Source organism: Lactuca serriola, chromosome 8 (assembly GCF_051521515.1).
Source record: "Lactuca serriola cultivar US96UC23 chromosome 8, Lser_US96UC23_V15, whole genome shotgun sequence".
NCBI lineage: Eukaryota > Viridiplantae > Streptophyta > Magnoliopsida > Asterales > Asteraceae > Lactuca > Lactuca serriola.
The window spans coordinates 213528338-213549797 of record NC_136415.1 but is presented as its reverse complement, the minus strand read 5'-3'; the positions used below and the strand labels follow the sequence as shown (position 1 = coordinate 213549797).

The window sequence follows — 21460 nt, the reverse complement described above, 5'->3', positions numbered from 1 at the left end:
CCAAAGAATACCAAGTTGTGATTTACTTAAGTATAAAGGTTTTTCCAAGGTTTTTCATCAAGGTTTTCTTTCATGTCGTATACTCTTACTTGTTAGATACCGCTGCTTCGCTTCTACTTAGTTTAAACTCCTATGTGATATGCTTTTACCTAGTGATATGCTTATTCTTCACTTATACTTGATTACATTTCCATTTCACTTATACCTATTAACGATTCCAGTTCCAGGTTCACTTATACTTGATGACACTTTTGTTTCTTGATTCTCTTATACATCACGAGTCGGTTATTCGACACTGTTCGTTAACACTTCACGATTTGGGTATTCCACACGATTCGGTTATACATCACGATTTGGTTATACTTCACGATACGTTTCCACTTGTTACACACTCAAACATAGTTGGATGTTTGCCTATGCTTGTATAGATGCATATAAATAATGGTTGAAGGACTCAGGAAGGCTTGTTCGCCCTATTTCCTTTTCTTCGTTGAGATGTGGTCTAAAGGGATCGGATGTCCGTCCGAAGGCCATTTGATCATTAGTTATATATTTTGTACACAAGCATAGACATATAGGTTTACATTAGTCAGTTCAGTTATGAGTTTCTACCTCTAGTTCAACACTTATATTGAAAACCCACTACCCACTATTTGGGATGCATCTTCGGGACACGGCCTTCTCCGTCGTCTAGTTGGTAACCAGAGTCTCCTATAGGGAGAGCGGACATTGTGTGTATAGATCTATATGGGATTGACACCCCCGCACCCTGACTGCTAGCTACATTCCACGGCCTACCAAGCCAAGGGGTGACAAATGTCATATTTTATATTGACGCTTGTAGGGCGTCAGGTACTCTAGTTTCGGTTAGTATGGTTACGATTATCCCAGGTTACCTTATAATTCATGGCCTTAAGGTAACGGTATTTCACACTGTATTTTACACTGTACTTTACATTGTATGCTGAAAACCCACTCTCAGAGTCACACTATTTTTAGACCTCGTTAGTTGTATCTTTCATTTGATACTGTCTGGGGTCTGTAGTCTCTGTTTTTAGACCTTGCTAGTTGTATCTTTCATTTGATACTGTCTGGGGTCTGTATTCTTTGTTTTAGACCTTACTAGCTGTATCTTTCATTTGATACTTTCTGGGGTCTGTATTCTCTGTTTAGACCTTGCCAGCTGTACCTTTCATTTGGTACCGTCTGGGGTCTGTTTCTCTCTTCTTTAGACTGAGCCAGGCGTGTCGTTTGCTCGATACACTCCTGGAGTCTATGATTCCTTTGCCTTAGTCAGCAGTCTTCACTGCTGAGGCATATGTTATTTCCCTAATTTCTCTTGCTTTCTTTAATAATCAAATTCTGTATTTTGATAGTGATAGTGATTAAGGGAAAACTACTTTTTACCACATAACTCCGTCCAGTCTTGGTAAAAGACTGCTTTAATTAATGAAAATATAAGATTTTCTGGAAAAGACACTAATGTAATGGACACTCTAAAAGTACCACTTTTATTAAAGTTATTTGGATAAAATGACACTAAATACTTATGAACTCACCAGCATTTGTAAAAATGCTGATACTCGCTTTTCAAATAACTTGTATTCTCAGGTCAGCATTAGACAGGTACATCCCCGGAGCTGTTGATGAAGATAGCTTAGTACCATGCTGTACTTATGATATTTACTTGTATTACTTTGATGTATCGTAATATAAACCATGTAAAATTATTACTATTAATGCAATGTTTTGTTGTACTTTGATTACTATAATGCATGTGTTGTGATACTTGACATGACGTCATCCACCCCAGAACGTTTCCGCCGTTCCGGTTTTGGGGTGTGACACCTTCCTTCATTTTCTAATGTGATATAATATCTTCACAACTAGTAGAATTTCTAGCTAATGGTTTCTTAATCCTTTAATGAAGGCTGTTATACTTTTATCGACTACCTCGACCATCTCCTTCTTTAATCTTCCAATTGAAGTTTCGTCGCTATACAAGACATGGCTCTCTAAACCAATGAATTCACTTCACAGATTTATATTAGTCGGACTTGATTCTTTACGACCACTAAGGTTTGAACGTAAATCATTTTCTTAGTCATCACTGAAACGAAGGTAATGACATACTCGAACAAAAATAGAATCGATTACTAGTTTCTTGGTAACCTTGTGACTTTCCCTGATCCAAGTGTGAGTCCTGTGTTTCCAGTAGTATAGGATTCTACTACTATTCACACCTACTCATACTCATCCCAAGTATATTCTCGCAGTTTTCCAAGTCACCATTCAAAAGTTTTCACAAAGTAACTTTTCACACCTGAGTGTGTTCAAACAGGTACATATAACAATTTCTCCTAGACTCAACTAGGGATTTCACGTTTCTATCAAACATATCATGGATTTCTTAAATTCACCTTCTAGAATCCTTTTTATGCATAAGCTCGATCTAGCATATCCTAATACTTTTCCTAGGTCGATAGGACTTCTACCTCCAAATTCTTTAGATAAATTCTTTCTCCGGTAGTATCTACTCTACAAGACACACTATACCAGAAATTACTCTAGTAGTGTGGAGACAAACGGTCTCCAACTATCTACATCATATTCTAATTCATGCAAGTCACCATGCACATTTATTCATTTCATTATCCTTTCATGACATCGTCATTCCTTTATATGAGAAAATTTTCTTCTCATGTTTTAAGTCTACTTCATAGGAATCAATCCTAGGAAGTCTGCATTTTAACTGCATCTTAGGATATTCTACAAGCTTCGACTTGGTTATCTGTCATTCCTAACAGCAATATCTCTTCTCATACAACACTATGAGTGTATATCTTCTTCAACTATGTACTCTACCTTACTCTAACTAGTAAGTCATTCAACCTAACTAAATAACTCATTTCACCATCCTAATCAATTATGTTAAAGTTGGCTTAACACACTATAGAAATTTCATAAGGATGTGATAGAAGTCAATTGTCACTCAGGTTTATTAAATACTAAATCTGAGCATCTTGTATAGGGTTACATATCAGCTCTTACCATACCACTCGTATTGTATACTACATTACAATGTTTGGCAAGTTCTTGGCCTATTGAGTCTGAAAACTTTGTTAGCCTTTCCTTTGATCTCCATTTAATTCTTCTTAATCTTGCACAATATCAGTCTCGATATAATTGAAGTATTTATCACTATCTTCAGTTCTTCTAAGTTGATAAGCAATCACTGCTTCATTCTGGCCAGTGGTGGAACAACTTCATGGGTTACACCAAAACATTAATCTCGTCCAAATGTACTTCAAACACATAAAATTTCCTCTTAAAAACCAAGGTCGACAACAGACCTTAAACTTCCTCAAGTAATAGCAATATAGGAAAGCTACCTAAAGCATGCTATATTGTTTATCATTTAGCACATATTAGAATACAAGGCATATCTCCTAAAATATTCCAGTACTTGTGTCTATTTAATATTAATTTAGGTATTCAACCTAAAGTATACTAGACAAACAATCGTACCATCTGATGAGTTGAAAAACTCTTAGATCGATTAGATCTTCAACAGGTTAATCATTAAAGTATACAAATAAACACTGTAAACACGAGACGGAATCAAAGTAATGCTTAATGATTCAAAAGTAGTCACGCCTCAACAGAGCTCGACAAAGAACTTCCACTGTAGAGGCGAGCTAGGGTTTGTAGTACAATTACTATGAATAATAATGAAAGCGATGATTACTAAGGATTCATGCATGCACCTTAAATACTAAACCCTAATACAATACTCATGGTTGGATAGGCCCAAACGGGATAAAAAAATTAGGCTAAGGACCGAGCCCAATGACACAACACTGTAGGACTCAACAATCTCCCCCTTTGTGTCAATTGAGGCGAGACTTCACTTCGGTGGAGGTTGAGAAGTTCGCTTCACAACCTTGAACAATCTTGGAATAATGGCAAGAAGAGTCTGTGTGAAAGCCATATACCACCGAAGCATTTCTGAGAATAGTTTATTGTCAGCCTCACTATTTTGATCGCACCCATAAACAAGCTCCAGAATGTGCTCCAAGCAGGCAGTGGTGAATAGATGTTTGTCAGCCAAAGAAAATAGGCATCTCTCACCTCTGGCTCTAAGAAACAAGACAGTGTGAGACTGTGGATCAATCTTTCCTTTCACCATTAGCTTAGTGTCGCCTGCCTTCCCAATTGGCTTGACAGTAGGTCTCTTGCGAATAGCAGCAACAACCTCCTGATCCATCTTTGCCACTTCATGAATGTAACACACTAGCATATGCTTGATGGGATCAATGATTGGCTCATAATATTTTTCATTGGAGAGTAGAATGTTGATCAGAAGAATCCAATTATGTGGATTTAGATTTGGAAAATCTGCAAGGGAGATTGTATGGACCGAACCATTAGATCCTCGAGTCACTCTGAACTTGACATTGATGAACTTGCCAACTGTAGTAGGCTTCATCACCTTAACAATTGTGATCTTTTTGTTACTCCAGGTGAGGTACTGCAGTTGAGAGAATTCAAGATAATATTCCAGCAAGCCTTGATCAACTTTCGGGTCTGGAGAGGGAATTGCAACTATAGGCATAAAACAGTGAAATATGAAAACCTTGCGAGTGATTGGCATGTCAAATTAGGAATATTTAGAATTCTTGACATTGAAAGAGAGAACAGGCTCTAGCCAGTGTGAAATTGGAGCTTTAATCACCTCCTTTCGAAGCCTTTCCAACGTCCATAGAGGAAACTTCAACTTTCTCTGATTGAGTAGATTCGCCTCTCTCACCGCATTCTCCTTGTTGATTGCTTCAGTAACCTTTTGCTTAATCTCCTGAGCAGAAGGCTTAGTTTTGATAATATTCATTATAGGGACCGTATCTTCAATATCATCAACATCATCCTCATCATCATCAACAACTCCTTTACCCTTATCTTGTACACCCGAACCCGAAGCATCTTTCTATTTCTGTTCGGCAACCACTTTAGGCTGTTGAGCTTTTAGAGGTTGGGATGAGATCTTTGTTTGTTCTCCCCCTTGTTGTGGAGGGAAAACAGACTCCGGAACACCTTCTATCCTGCTTAAAATGTCAAGAGCAGGCCGTAGCTTCTTAGCTAAATGGCTTCTGACTGAAATGGTGAGAACCAGATCGTGGGCTTCAAGAAGATGGAGAAGAATGGAGTGAACATCTCCAACAGAGCTCTTTACCACAGACCGCTCCGAAAGCAAATCATCAGGTTCCTTGTTTGCTTAATTGAGCTTCAAAGTCTGGGTCTTTAGTTTAGTAGTCTTCAGAGCAAGTTCATCCATTACTCTGCTTTCCAAGGCTAGATCTGCCTGAAGTTGATTGAAACGTTCATTGACCGAAGCTTGATGTTTGACTTGATCAGAAGAGAGGTTCTGGTGAAGCACCTCAAAAAGCTTCTTTTCTTGATGTAGAAATCATGTAAGGGTCTGAACCTAAACATTGATCTTGTGGGCATTTTGCGTTGCAGCACCCTGTAAAGACTCAAGAAAAATGTTTGCGTTAGAAATTAGTTTATCAACTTTTTTGGTCTCTTCCGTGCAAACTTTCGTTGAAGCATCAATGGCTGAAGTGGCTTTGGAGATTGAGCCATCATCTTCCTTAACCAAGGTGGCCATCATGCCTTTAATAGCAGACTCAGAAAGAGAACCCTGAGTAGATGAGGAAGCCATAAGTTTATCTAGCTTCTCATTCAGCTCCTTAAGATGGCGTTTGGTGACAGGGGCATCTTCATCATCATCACTTTGCACCCTGTAAGGACTGTAGTAGAATGTATCAAAATCAACATTCTCCCCACCAAGGACAGTATTGGTTTCAATGGATTGGGTAGGAGACAGAGGTTTGGTAGTAGCATGGGTGTTGGGTGCTGAAGTACGTACCCCCGTATCAGATACGTTGGTTTGCACTCCATTGGTGGTAGTGGTTGTAGCTTCTGAAAAGATGGGAGTGGGAATGGGAATGGTGGATGAGGGTTGAGATGTAACGATAGGGGTAATGGGAGGAAGGGTAGTGGGAATAGAAATAGGTGGAGGAGAAGGTGCATGGGAACGAACGAATTCCTCAGGTTTAGGCGAGCGAGGAGGTGTTCCACCTCAAACCACATCTTCATCATCTGAGCTTTCGCTCTCAGATTCACTCGAAATTTGGGGTTGATGACCAGAAGGTACGTACTCAGAATCCGAGTCACTTGAAGATTGAAGAATAAGCTTTCTAGCAGGTTTCTTGTTCTTTTTTCTTCTTGGACTGTGAAGGAGTAGTGTTCTCTGCCTTTCGCTTCTTTGGGGATTAAACTTTTGATACTCCACCGCCTTTTTCTCCCATTTTAGTTTTTTGCTTTTTTCCCCGTTTTGCAGGTTTATCTGCTTCTTCAATAGATTTTAACATCTCTAGGGTTAGATCCCTTGGACCAGAAGAGGGAAGTTTCTTGTATTCCTGAATGAGCTTGCGGGCAGTCGACACATATGCATACGTTGACTCTGGAATGGAGCCAACGAAGTGAAATTGGGATGGATGAGTGACAATGATGTTTGTAGTATGGAATGTAGCAATTGAGGAGAGCAAAGAATCTGCCATAATGGGAATGTGAAAACGCTCCATTATCGATTGAGTAAAAATCGTCCAAAACCTGGCACATGAAATTTCAGTATGACGTGAAGCTGATGACAAACTTTAGACAAGCTGAAGCCATAGAACCGAGACATAGTCAAGGTTGATTCCGTGGTACAACCCATAAATCAAAGTCATGAAAGACTTGCTAGCACCATCTGATCCGACGCTCCTTTCAGAAAGCACTTTGAAGAGGAGAGTGAACAGAACATTCCATTGAGGAGGAAGGCATGATTTCTTGAACCATGTAACAGTGGTTAGGGTTTCAATGTACCCCATGTTGTAAAACATCGTGAGAAGCTGACCAGTTGAGATTGAATCAGGATTCACCATCGAAGCATCATATGTGAGCCCTAGCAATGAGCAAAATCTGTTCTTGGAGATGGAGGCCTTCTGGTTGAGAACATCAAAATAAATCTTGTCTGCACCCTTGTCATAAGTAGTCGTGGAATAAAGTTGAGAGAGACAAGACATTGGGACAACTTCCACCATCGATAAAGCTTTGATAAGTGGTGAATACTTAAGACATTCAACCACGTTATACATGTAGGTATCATAGAGGAACGGTGAGAGGTCAATCAGCAAGTTCTGATTTGCCTTGATGGTGAGGAGAGTGGAACAAGCAAAAGTTTATTTAACAGACGAAGACTCTCCCATTGTTGAAGCTTGAGGAAGAAGAAGATGAACAGTGACAATAGAATCGCCGGAAATTGCCTTCTTGAGAGAGAAGAAGTGTGGTAAAGAACAAGATCACAGTACCAAAAACCCTTATATACGATTCTGTAGACAGAGAATAATCAAGGGTAATGATTCCATTAAATTGGGAAACGATGCTTAAAAAGGTGCGATTTGACAACTGGTAACCCCAATAAAGCAGCTAATGATGCACGCCCAGGTAACTGTTCGAATTCACGCGCCGTTTCAATCTTATCTCCTTTTCAAATTCCAATCAATTAAGCACCTTGCTGACTCATCCCTTCAATCTTTTAATAAAAGCGTTATCTCCATAAAAAACCAAAGGCTTATTATATATTTCATCCCTTCGTTTGAAAATCACTAGATAACATCATTAGGAACCGAAGCTATATATTTATGAATAACTTGTGAATAATCCAACCAAATTTTTGGAAATCCAAGATTTTCATGCAAGATAGTGTCAAAGATAAAGAAATAAAGCAAACTATTTGTGGGGTTTTTGTGATGTCATAAAGGACATAAAGCAATTGATCCTGGGCACAACTCGCTTCCTTCAAAATCCAAATAGATTTCAAAGTGATTGAATGGTTTCCCGTTGAATTACGATCAAGTACTTTTTAAGAAGCAATGAAAGGCATCTTTTATAAATAAGTCTAGCAAAGTTGGCTTTCGCTTCAATCCAGGTTTCAGTTCTTTACATAAGACCAAAAGTCGAACAGTGACAATAGAATCTCCGGAAATCACCTTCTTGAGAGAGAAGAAGTGTGGTAAAGAACAAGATCACAGTACCAAAATCCCTTTTATACGATTTTGTAGAGACAGAAAAATCAAGAGTAATGATTCCATTAAATTGGGAAACGACGCCTATGATTTGACAATTGGCAACCCCGATAAAGTAGCTAGTAACGCACACCCAGGTAACTATTCGAATTCACGCGCCTTTTCAATCTTATCTCCTTTTCAAATTCCAATCGATTAACCTCCCTGCTGACTCATCCCTTCAATCTTTTAATGAAAGCGTTATCTCCATAAAAAAACCAAAGGCTTATTATAGATTTCATCCCTTCGTTTGAAAATCACTACATAACATTGTTAGGAACTGAAGCTATATAATTATGAATTGTTTGTGAATAATCCAACCAGATTTTTGGAAAATCCAAGATTTTCGTGCAAGATAGTGTCAAAGATAAAGAAATAAAGAAAACTATTTGTGGGATTTTTGTGATGTCATAAAGGACATAAAGCAATTGATCCCGGACACAAATTGCTTCCTTCGAAATCTAAATAGATTTCAAAGTGGTTGAATAGATTCCCGTTGAATTACGATCAAGTACTTTTTAAGAAGCATTGAAAGGCATCCTCTATTAATAAGGCTAGCAAAGGTGGCTTTCGCTTCAATCCAGGTTTCAGTTCTTGACATAAGACCAAAAGTGGAACGAAGTACTTGTGAGACCAATGTGGCCTATTAAACAAGTAGGTGTGGATCATATTCAGTGACGTGTTGACATTAAATAATTAAAAATCTCATTGAAAAATTAAAACTCGACCATTCGGGAAGAAAAGTCTTGGTGATAGACATTTTCATAAGGATCTCTCACAAGAATAGGAGATTTCAGGGTACATCCACAAAAGTGGTTTCGTTAATTCAAGGTGAAAGCTAGAACATTTATTTGTTCACCGTCAATGCATTATAGGTATTGAATTTTGGGTTTCACTTAGCACATAGTGACACGAGATTAAGATCATAAACACAGAAGTTGTGTAACCATAAACCTCAGTGGTAAAGCTGAGAGTTTCAAGGGTTACAATTATGAAATGAATAATTAATGGAGAATAAGATTAAGGGGGTTAAAGAAAGAATGTACCTCTGCTATAAAATTGGACCAAGCAGGAAAACTCTTAACTCATGTTGGAGTAGAGTTAGGTAGCTCATGATGTGAGTGAATTTTTCAGCCTAATTGGGAAGACATGATTGGTATTTATCAAGTCATTAAGGCATCACTCAGAATGTAGTAGTGATTGAGACCATAGACAACCTTGTCCATGGTGCCTGCTTGAGACCATTGACAACCTTGTCTATAATGTAGCAGTGATTTGGATACTTCTCGTTTACAAAACCCGGTGGTTGCTCTACATACACTGTCTCTTCTAGTTCTCCATTTAAGAAGGCGCACTTCACATCCATTTGGTATACTTCAAAATTCTTGTGTGCTGCATAGGCGAGAAAATACGAACTCATTCTAGCCTCGCTACTTGAGCGAAGGTTTCTTCGTAATCAATGCCTTCTTCTTGAAAATAACCTGTCACAACCAATTTGCCTTGTTGCGCATTACATTTCATTCCTTCTCCATCTTGTTCCTGAAAACCCACTTTAGACCAACCACAGAAGCATCCTTTGGTGTTGGAATCAGTCTCCACACTTTGTTTCGCTCGAACTCATTGAGTTCATCCTGCATTGCTCGTACCCAATCAGAATGATCGAGTGCGGTGTTGATCGTTTTCGGTTCAACCTTGGAGACGAATGAATTAAACATGCAAAATTCTACTTTAGAGAACAATGCAATTTGTTTTACTTTCAGTTGTGATCGTGTGAGAACTTTTTATGATGGTGCACCAATAATTTGTGTTTGAGGATGATCTATGGTCCATTTGGTGAGTGGGGGGTTATTAGGATCGTAGGAGGGATCCAGTTTAGCATCTACTTCTTCTTCGAGTTCTGATTGAATATCATCATCATTTGAATTTGCATTCTCCCCCTCGAACGATGATACTTCCTTCGGTTCAGGCTCAGAATTCTTTCCCTGGACTTGGCTTTCGGTTGATGTTGATGATGATGGACTCTCCCCCTTGAATGATGAATCTTGGTTATTTGGAGGAGAGGAACCCTCTCCCTGAACATAAGAACTATCTATGGGAGGTTCGCTTGAGTTAGAATGTTCGGTTGCTGGTGGTTGTTCTTCTGCCATTTGCTTTGAAGCATCATCGATTATTTTCTTCAGGTTGTCGACCTGGTTATCTGCGACTTTTGATTCAGGGTGAATAGCCTTTTCTGGTTCATCAAAAAGCTGCATGTATTGCTCAAAGAGATTTGAGATTGGGACCATAGCCTGACCAGATTTGGGAAAAATCTCCTCCGCAGAACCTTCTGTTGTCTTCAGTTTCTTAATGTAGTTATCATCAAAGGTGACATCATAAGTCTCTTCGATTTTCCTTGAATGCTTGTTTAAGACTCGGTATGCTTTGGAGTTCAACGAGTAACCCATAAAGATTTATTCATCTGCTTTGACATCAAACTTGTTTCGGTGCTCCTTTGAATTAAAGATGAAGCATCTGGAACCAAACACATGAAAAAACTTTACATTAGGCTTTCGGTTGTTCAAGATCTCATATGGAGTGATGGAAAAACGTTTGTTAAGATAAGATCTGTTCTGCGTGAAACAAGCAGCAGCGATGGCATCTGCCTAGAAATATAGAGGTAGAGAAGTGAAGCATAGCATGGTTCGGGCCGCTTCACACAAAGATCGGTTTCGCCTTTCGACAATTCCGTTATGATGTGGAGTATATGGAGCAGAGAAATTGTGAGTGATTCCCTTTTCTGCAAGAAAATCTTCAAAGTCCTTGTTCTTGAACTCGAACCCATTATCGCTTCTGATGTTTTGAACTAACCCTCATAGTTGAACTTCTACCGTCTTGATAAAGAGTCTAAGCTTCGGAGTAGCCTATGATTTCTGCCACAAAAAGAACACCCAGGTAAATAGAGAGAAATCATCCACTATAACGAGTATATACCTGTTACCACCAATACTCTCGATTGAAGATGGAGCACATAGATCAACATGTAGTAATTCTAGTGGTTCAATAATTTTTGTATTGACTCAAGAAGGATGAATTTTGTCGGATTTGTTTTCCCATTTCACAAGCGGCACACAAGTTTTCTTTATCAAATTTCAGAAATGGAAGACGTCAAACATGATCCCCAAGCTCTAGCTTGTTGATGTCTTTGAAGTTGAGATGGGAGAGTCTCCGATGCCAAAGCCAACTTTCGTCTGAATAAGCCTTCGTTAGTAAGCAAATCGCTGGTTTTCCTCGAATGGGATTGAGATTCAAAGGGCACATCTCTCCTTTTCGCTTTGATTTCAGCAAGATGTTGTTTGTCTTCTTTTCAATAATCGCTGAGCCATCATCATCAAACGAAACTTTTAACTCGGTACCTACCACCAGTTGAGAAAACTGATGAGGTTGTGTTGTAGACCTTCAGCGTACGCTACTTTTCGTATCGAGAAATCACCATTGGTGATCATACCATAGCCTTTGATTGTGCCAAATGAATAATTACCATACTTGACACTTCCACCATCTTAAACAGACCGAAATTCCCGCAGCTCTTCCTTCCTTCCTGTCATGTGACGCGAGCAGCCACTGTCTATGTACCATTCATCATCAAACTGCTCGTCACACATAACCTACAAAAATTAAGCAGATTTAGGAACCCAAAGTTTCTTGGGTCCTCGTGAGCCTTTTACATAACAAGGAATTGTAAGAGAAACATCAACTACAAAGGTTCTTTTTATAAGTGTTGTTTCATCTTTTCTTTTTAGGGAGAAAACTTTGATTTTATTAGATTTGAGTATTTTAGGTGCAGTTTTTGATTTGACGTTAGCAATATTTCGGTTCTCCACTTTAGGTTCAAACGTCGTCTTCTTTTCATCTCTTGGAAAGAGCTTTCCTTTTCCCTTTCGATCATTCTATGAGTGAGAGTGAGAGTGAGAAAGATGACACTTGTGAGCAGTATTAAGCTTTCGATCATTGCCCTTACTTGGTTGAGGGCTGAAACTATCTCCCCTTTAGTTCCTCACAATAGTTGATTTAGGACCGAAACCATCCTTTCGGTTTCTCACAACTTGAGGTCCGAAACGTCTTTTTCGGTTATTGTCCGTCTGATAACTGAAACTTTTCTTTTGGTTGCTATGACTTTCTAGACCGAAACTCTGTTTTCGGTTATCTTGGTTTTGAGGACTCGAACTCCTCTTTCGGTTGTCTTGACTTTGAGGACCGAAACTCTTCCTTTGATTGTCTTGATTCTGAGGAACATGAGAAGCTGAGTTCGCTTTTGTTTCTTCTCTTGACTTAGAAGCTTTTTCATAGCGAACGTAACTAGGATTTTGAGATCGCCAACACTGCTTCCTTTCAGAAAGATTCTTCTTGTATCTCAAATTTCGTTAATGCTTTCTCTCTAACACTTGTTTTGGAGTTTTATGGATGTTGGCCTTTTGCTTTGGTACTTGAGCATGACTTTCGCTCTTTAGAGAAGAGGTTTCGCTTGACATCCTGAATGGTTCGCATGAGTCAATTTTAGTACCACTTGTGCTTGGCACATCAAATTGTGTAGGATCATTAAGTGGTTCTGCCACATACCTACCTTTCACTCTCCATGATGTTTTCTGAGATAGACCTTCTGTTTCATCGGCATTATCTATCGGTGCTAACTAGAAAAACTCATTGCAACCATCAACATTATCTTCTTCTACTAATGTTGTTAGTTCGGCTGTCTATTGCTGTATAACTCCTTGAACTGTGTAAACTTGATTCAGAGTTGTCTGGACCTTTTGATATACAATAGCCTTTGCCTTGAGAACTTTAGTCTTATCTTTTGATGAGCGAGCGAACTCAACAGAGTTTTCAGAAATCATATTTATATTGGTTTCGGGTTCGCTCTTGACAAATTCAGAATAGTCCACCCCATCTTCTACAGATATCACACTCATATCATCATCCTCATTGAATTCAGAAGTGTTTTCAATATCAATTTTGTTTTTTGAATTAAACATGGCATTCAAAGAGTCAAATTTCTGTATAGTTTCGGTTTTGATTTTTAACTTGTCATTTTCATCTAACAAATTTTTGAGCATGTCCTTATGGTCTTTTGACTTTATGAAGTCTATACCAATTTTTTATGAGGGAGAGATATCATCAGAAGAAATAACGTTTTCACAGTTGTATGCATCGGCATCGATTTCATCCTCCTTGAACTTAAGGAAGGGTAAAATCATACTATGTATGTTCTTTCCTATATCACAATTAAGATGCAATTGATTAATGTTGGAATATAATCTTTTAGCAATCAAACAAAAAACATTCTGTTGTTTCAAAATCTTTAAATTATCTCTTTGCAAATAAATTGTTTCATCCCTAGACCTAATCAACTCCTTCTCCTTTTGCACTATCCACATACGTTTCTCCTCACTCTTCGATGATACCCTGCTGATTAGATCAATTAGGTTAGAGTTTGTGACGCGATTTTGAGTTAAACTACCACTTATAATAGAAAATTTAGATTTTAATCCATTTAGTTCTTTTTCATAGTTTGTGATGGGGATATTTAAAGAAGCAAGAATAGATTGTACCTTCTTGATCAACTCATCGCATTAATTGATCTGCATGCTGACAGGTTTTGTTGCAAAACACCTGTCTTCTCGCTCTTTCGCTTCGTCTCGTCCCCCATATGTGGTATAACCTCTCATTTGTGACACCTCAGAAGTCACCATCAGACACTTTCCAACAACGTTTTCTTCTTTTACCAGCAAAACCCTGCCATGAGAGGGCTTCCTCACTTCTTCATCTTCAGAATCAGTAAACTTCAACACCGCCAAATTCATCGTCAACAGTATCTCCTTGCACAATTAAAGCATTCGTAGTGTTATGAGATCCAACTTTCGTCTTCTTGATTTCCTCCAATCATCGTAAGAGGTTTGCTTCCTCGTCATTATCGTCATTCATTTCAAACTTCTTTCTCAACATACAATCTTTGGCAAAATGATTTTTGCCTCCACAAGAGTGACAGTTAAAGCCTGAGTTACCACCAAGTTTTGCTTCCTTATTTGGTTCTTCGGACTGAGGAACGCTCTTCGGTTCATCCTTCACCTTCTCAACACTATAGCTTCCCTGCCAGTTTCAGTTCTTATTGACTGGGAACCTTCTTTTAATGAACTTCTTGGGATTTGACACCATCAAAGCATACTCCGTACTAGTTAGATCATATTCAAAAAGATCCAAATATTCTTCTTCTTCTTCTTCAGCAACATTCTTTCCTTTGGAGATTAACCACGTTCGTTTCCTTAGTCACTACACTCTCATGTGACTTTAATATTCCTACTAGCTTTGCCAGAGAATAAGCCTTGAATTGTTCGTGTGCCTTTACAGTGGACACCACAACCATCTATTCGGGTCTAAGGCCATTCATAAATGTGACCTTTTGTTCAATGACTTTCCTTTGTATCCCATGCTTTATCATCTTACTAAGGATATGATTAAAGAGATCAAAAGCTTAATTAAGCTTCTCTTCAAGCTTCTGTTTGAAGCCACCAAATTATGAGGGCAATAAAGTTTGGATCGAATACTCATGATCTTCATCCGTAGACTACAGTTCCTTCAACCTGTCCCATATTTCCTCCGCTGTTGTGTAGGAACTTACCAACCGAAACGTGTCCGATTGTAAAGCAAATCTAATCATTCTTAAGGCTTTGATGTTGCACTGAAACTTTTCCTTCACATCTTGGGGAATATGTTTCACATCATTGAGGAGTTGATTGCACTCCTTTTGAGTTTTAACAATTCTTGAAGTGCTTGAGTGAGCGAATGGACCTACAGTGATCGCCTCCCAGATTAAGTACCCATTGTCTTTTAAGCCAATCACGTAGTCTTCAAAGTGACGCGTCCAGACCTCATAATGCTGAGTATAAAATATAGGAATCCTCGCCATCGATCCTATGCTGTTGGAGATATTGATTGGGTTTGACTGAGAATCATCCATTGACATGATTATGTTTGTTCAATAACCTGCTTAAGATCAGACTTGTAAATGACGTTAGGGTATGATCGAATATTTAAATAACTACATCAACAACAAATGACGGCTCTAGCAATATCAATCAAAGCGGAAAAACCCTAAGATCTTCTTCAACAAAAGAGATGTGTATGAATTACACAATCTCCCTAACAGATAGCAATTGACGAGTTAAAAAACTCTTAGATCGATTAGATCTTCAATAGGTTAATCAATAAAGTAAACAAATAAACACTGTAAACACGAGATGGAATCAAAGTAATGCTTAATGATTCAAAAGCAGTCACGCCTCAACAGAACTTGAAAAGAACTTCCACTGTAGAGGCGAGCTAGGGTTTGTAGTACAATTACTATGAATAATAATGAAAGTGATGATTACTAAGGATGCATGCAAGCACCTTAAATACTAAACCCTAATACAACATCTTGCTAAAATCGAAGCAAAAAGGAGAGATGTACCCCTTGAATCTCAATCCCATTCGACGAAAACCAGTGGTTTGCTTACTAACGAAGGCTCATTTAAACGAAAGCTGGCTTTGGCACCGGAGACTCTCCCATCTCAACTTCAAAGACATCAACAAGCTAGTGCTTGGGGATCATGTTCGAGGTCTTCCAGTTCTAAAATTTGATATAGAACACTTGTGTGCCTCTTGTGAAATGGGAAAACAAAGTCGACAAAGTCATCTTTCTTGAGCCAATACAAAAATTATTGAACCACTAGAATTAATACACGTTGATCTATGTGGTCCATCTTCAATCGAGAGCCTTCATGGTAATAGGTATATATTCGTTATAGTGGATGATTTCTCTCAGTTTACTTGGGTGTTCTTTTTGAGGCAGAAATCATAGGCTACTCCGAAGCTTAGACTCTTTTCAAGACGGTAGAAGTTCAACTGCGAGGGTTAGTTCAAAACATCAGAAGCGACAATGGGTTGGAGTTCAAGAACAAGGACTTTGAAGATTTTCTTGCAGAAAAGGGAATCACTCACAACTTCTCTGCTCCATATACTCCACATCAGAACGGAATTGTCGAAAGGCGAAACCGATCTTTGTGTGAAGCGGCCCGAACCATGATAAGCTTCGCTTCTCTACCTCTATATTACTAGGCAGATGCCATCGCTGCTGCTTGTTTCACGCAGAACAGATCTTATCTTAACAAACGTTTTTCCATCACTCCATATGAGATCTTGAAAACCCGAAAGCCTAATGTAAAGTTTTTTCATGTGTTCGGTTCTAGATGCTTCATCTTCAATTCAAAGGAGCACCGAAACGAGTTTGATGTCAAAGCAGATGAAGGAATCTTTCGGGGTTACTCGTTGAACTCCAAAGCATACCGAGTCTTAAACAAGCATTCGAGGAAAATCGAAGAGACTTACTATGTCACCTTTGATGATAACTACATTAAGAAACTGAAGACAACAGAAGGTTCTGCGGAGGATATTTTTCCCAAATCTGGTCAGGCTACGGTACCAATCTCAAATCTCTTTGAGCAATACATGCAGCTGTTTGATGAACCAGAAAAGGCTATTCACCCTGAATCAAAAGCCGCAGATAACCAGGTCGAAAACCTGAAGAAAATAATCGATGATGATGCAAAGCAAATGGCAGAGGAACAACCACCAGCAACCGAACAGTCTAACTCAAGCGAACCTCCCACAGATAGTTCTTATGTTCAGGGAGAGGGTTCCTCTCCTCCAAATAACCAAGATTCATCATTCAAGGGGGGAGAGTCCATCATCATCATCAACATCAACCGAAAGCCAAGTCCAGGGAAAGAATTCTGAGCCTGAACCGGAGTAAGTATCATCGTTCGAGGGGGAGAATGCAAATTCAAACGATGATGATATTCAATCAGAACTCGAAGAAGAAGTGGATGCTAAACTGGATCCCTCCTATGATCCTAATTACCCACCACTCACCAAATGGACCAAAGATCATCCTCAAACACAAATTATTGGTGCACCATCATAAAAACTTCTCACACGATCACAACTGAAAGCAAAACAAACTGCACTGTTCTCTAAAGTGGAATTTTGCATGTTTAATTCATTCGTCTCCAAGGTTGAACCGAAGACGATCAACACTGCACTCGATCATTCTGAATGGGTACAGGCAATGCAGGACGAACTCAATGAGTTCGAGCGAAACAAAGTGTGGAGACTGATTCCAACACCAAAGGATGCTTCTGTGGTTGGTCTAAAGTGGGTTTTCAGGAATAAGATGGAGAAGGAAGGAAATGTAACTCTCAACAAGGCAAGATTGGTTGTGAAAGGCTATTGTCAAGAAGAAGGCATTGATTACAAAGAAACCTTCGCTCGAGTAGCGAGGCTAGAATCAGTTCGTATTTTTCTCGCCTATGCGGCACACAAGAATTTTGTAGTATACCAAATGGATGTGAAGTGTGCCTTCTTAAATGGAGAACTGGAAGATACAATGTATGTAGAGCAACCACCGGGTTTTGTAAACGAGAAGTATCCAAATCACTGCTACATTCTGGACAAGGCTGTCTATGGTCTCAAGCAGGCACCAAGGGCATGGTATGAAACTCTAACTAGATTTCTTAAAATGTCTAAGTTTAAACAAGTTTCGGTTGACCCGACCTTCTTTCATAAGAAAGAGGGTGACCACCTTATGATAGTTGAAATTTACGTCGATGACATCATCTTTGGCTCCACAAATTCTAGCTTAACAGTTGAATTTAGGAAGTTGATGGAGACTAAATTGGAAATGAGCTCAATGGGTCTGATTAACTTTTTCCTTGGCTTGAATATTAGACAGGGACCCGAAGGCATTTTCATTAATCAACAGGCTTACACAAAGACATTGCTTGCCAAGTTTGGAATGTCGGGAGACTCAAAAGTAAAGGTTCCTATGGCGTTTGGCACAAAGTTAACACCTTCTTTGGACTAACCGGCTGCTGACATGACCCTCTATCATCAAATGATAGCGTCCCTGATGTATCTAACTGCAAGTCAACCAGACATGATGTTTTCTGTTTGCTATTGTGTTAGGTTTCAAGCTAATCAACGCGAACCTCACCTGCTAGCTGTGAAGAATATCTTCCGTTACCTGAAGTGAAGCTCTTCGCTCGGTCTATGGTATCTAGCCAAGTCAAGGTTCTTTGTCCAAGCATTCTCAGATGCTGATGATGCTGATCTTGGAGGATGTGGACTGGACCAAAAGAGTACCACTGGAGGATGCCAATTTCTGGATGGCAAACTGGTTAGCTAGCCGTCAAAGAAACAAACATGTGTCTCACTCTCCAATGTAGAAGCAGAATCATAGCTGCAGCATCGTGCACATCTCAGGTCATTTGGATACAAAGTCAACTTCGAGACTATGGCCTAAACATGAAGAAAATCCTAATATATTGTGACTCTGAGAGTGCAATCAGGATTTGTCACAACCTAGTGCAACATTCAAAGACGAAACACATAGCACTAAGGTATCACTTCATCAAAGATCATGTGGAAGATGGTAATGTAGAAATTCATTCTGTAAGAACCACTGATCAGTTGGCTGACATCTTTATTAATGCCTTGCCTGAAACCAGTTTTAATAAAATCCTTCAAGGCCTAGGAATGATGGAAGCTGAATCTGTACCAAAGTCACTTTCGCCTTAATAAAATTAGGAAGCGAGATAGAGTGAACGCTTGGTCTATTTCAGGTTTGGTTCTTTTAGGAACCGAAATCAACCGAACGCTCAGTCTATTTCGGGTTCGGTCTAACCGGGCTCGGTTCGCTTCTCATTTTTCAAGTGACGGTTTCAGATGTATAGTATGTATACACTCATTTCTCATTTTTTTCTGTTTTTTTTTTTTCAGAAAATCTTTTAAACTCCAAAAATATGTTTTCATTTATGTTTTCATTTCTTTTTCAGAAAATCTTTTAAAATCCAAAAGTATTTTTCATTTATGTTTTTATTTCTTTTTCAAAAAATCTTTTATAATCCAAAAAAATATTTTTCATTTTTGTTTATATTTCTTTTCGGAAAATGCAAACAATAATTAAAAATGTTTTTCTTTATTTTAAATTATTCAGTCTTTATCTAATCAATGTATAAGGAACTTTCTTGATGATGGAGATGGGACAGGTATAATTCTTTATCTTTGTATTAGCTAAGTGTCCCTAGAAGCATGCTGCTGTATGTTGACCCAAGCCTCTAAAGATTATGAGTGAAGCCTTAATGACTTGATAAATCGCAATCATGTCTTCCCAATTAGGCTGACAAATTCACTCTCATCATGAGGTACCTAACTCTACTCCAACATGAGTTAAGAGTTTTCCTGCTTGGTCCAATTTTATAGCAGATGTACATTCGTTCTTTAACACCCTTAATCTTATTCTCCATTAATCATTCATTTCATAATTGTAACCCTTGAGACTCTCAGCTTTACCACTGAGGTTTATGGTTACACAATTTCTGTGTTTATGATCTTAGTCTCGTGTCACTACGTGCTAAGTGAAACCCAAAATTCAATACCTATAATGCATTGATGGTGAACAAATAATTGTTCTAGCTTTCACCTTGAATTAACGAAACCACTTTTGTAGATGTACCCTGAAATCTCCTATTCTTGTGAGAGATCCTTATGAAAATGTTTATCACCAAGGCTTTTCGTCCCGAAGGGTCAAGTTTTAATTTTTAAATGGGATTTCTAATTATTTAATGTCAACACGTCACTGAATATGATCCACACCTACTTGTTTAATGGGCCACATTGGTCTCACAAGTACTTCGTTCCACTTTTGGTCTTATGTCAAGAACTGAAACCTGGATTGAAGCGAAAGCCACCTTTGCTAGCCTTATTAATAGAGGATGCCTTTCAATGCTTCTTAAAAAGTACTTGATCGTAATTCAACGGGAATCTATTCAACCACTTTGAAATCTATTTAGATTTCGAAGGAAGCAATTTGTGTCCGGGATCAATTGCTTTATGTCCTTTATGACATCACAAAAATCCCACAAATAGTTTTCTTTATTTCTTTATCTTTGACACTATCTTGCACGAAAATCTTGGATTTTCCAAAAATCTGGTTGGATTATTCACAAACAATTCATAATTATATAGCTTCAGTTCCTAACAATGTTATGTAGTGATTTTCAAACGAAGGGATGAAATCTATAATAAGCCTTTGGTTTTTTTATGGAGATAACGCTTTCATTAAAAGATTGAAGGGATGAGTCAGCAGGGAGGTTAATCGATTGGAATTTGAAAAGGAGATAAGATTGAAAAGGCGCGTGAATTCGAATAGTTACCTGGGTGTGCGTTACTAGCTACTTTATCGGGGTTGCCAATTGTCAAATCATAGGCGTCGTTTCCCAATTTAATGGAATCATTACTCTTGATTTTTCTGTCTCTACAAAATCGTATAAAAGGGATTTTGGTACTGTGATCTTGTTCTTTACCACACTTCTTCTCTCTCAAGAAGGTGATTTCCGGAGATTCTATTGTCACTGTTCATCTTCTTCTTCCTCAAGCTTCAACAATGGCAGAGTCTTCGTCTGTTAAATAAACTTTTGCTTGTTCCACTCTCCTCACCATCAAGGCAAATCAGAACTTGCTGATTGACCTCTCAACGTTCCTCTACGATACCTACATGTATAACGTGGTTGAATGTCTTAAGTATTCACCACTTATCAAAGCTTTATCGATGGTGGAAGTTGTCCCAATGTCTTGTCTCTCTCAACTTTATTCCACGACTACTTATGACAAGGGTGCAGACAAGATTTATTTTGATGTTCTCAACCAGAAGGCCTCCATCTCCAAGAACAAATTTTGCTCATTGCTAGGGCTCACATATGATGCTTCGATGGTGAATCCTGATTCAATCTCAACTGGTCAACTTCTCACGATGTTTTACAACATGGGGTACATTGAAACCCTAACCACTGTTACATGGTTCAAGAAATCATGCCTTCCTCCTCAATGGAATGTTCTGTTCACTCTCTTATTCAAAGGGCTTTCTAAAAGGAGCGCCACATCAGATGGTGCCAGCAAGTCTTTCATTACTTTTATTTATGGGTTGTACCATGGAATCAACCTTGAATATGGCTCGGTTTTATGGCTTCAGCTTGTCCAAAGTTTGTCATCAGCTTCACGTCATACAAAAATTTCATGTGCCAAGTTTTGGACCATTGTTACTCAATCGATAATGGAGCGTTTTCACATTCCTATTATGGCAGATTCTTTGCTCTCCTCAATTGCTACATTCCATACTACAAACATCATTGTCACTCATCCATCCAAATTTCACTTCGTCGGCT

At 38.7% G+C, this 21460-nt stretch overlaps 1 protein-coding gene across 1 annotated transcript; it reads right to left on the bottom strand.

The window, feature by feature from the left end:
• Positions 1 to 9685: 9685 nt before the first annotated feature.
• Positions 9686 to 10612, bottom strand: LOC145067852 (uncharacterized). The gene is made up of 2 exons (XM_079014887.1): positions 10121 to 10612; positions 9686 to 9859 (listed from the first exon to the last, which is right to left on the bottom strand). Exons 1-2 carry the CDS (start codon positions 10610 to 10612, stop codon positions 9686 to 9688), a joined length of 666 nt encoding a protein of 221 aa, XP_078871013.1.
• Between the last annotated feature and the right edge of the window lie 10848 nt (positions 10613 to 21460).

What these genes read in the sequence shown, in the direction of transcription:
- LOC145067852 (XM_079014887.1), bottom strand. Translation starts at nt 10,612, where the DNA reads ATGGGTTACTCGTTGAACTCCAAAGCATACCGAGTCTTAAACAAGCAT. An exon ending in CTGAGCCTGAACCGAAGGAA is followed by an intron (nt 9,860 to 10,120) that starts GTATCATCGTTC and finishes TTCGTCTCCAAG; the next exon opens with GTTGAACCGAAAACGATCAA.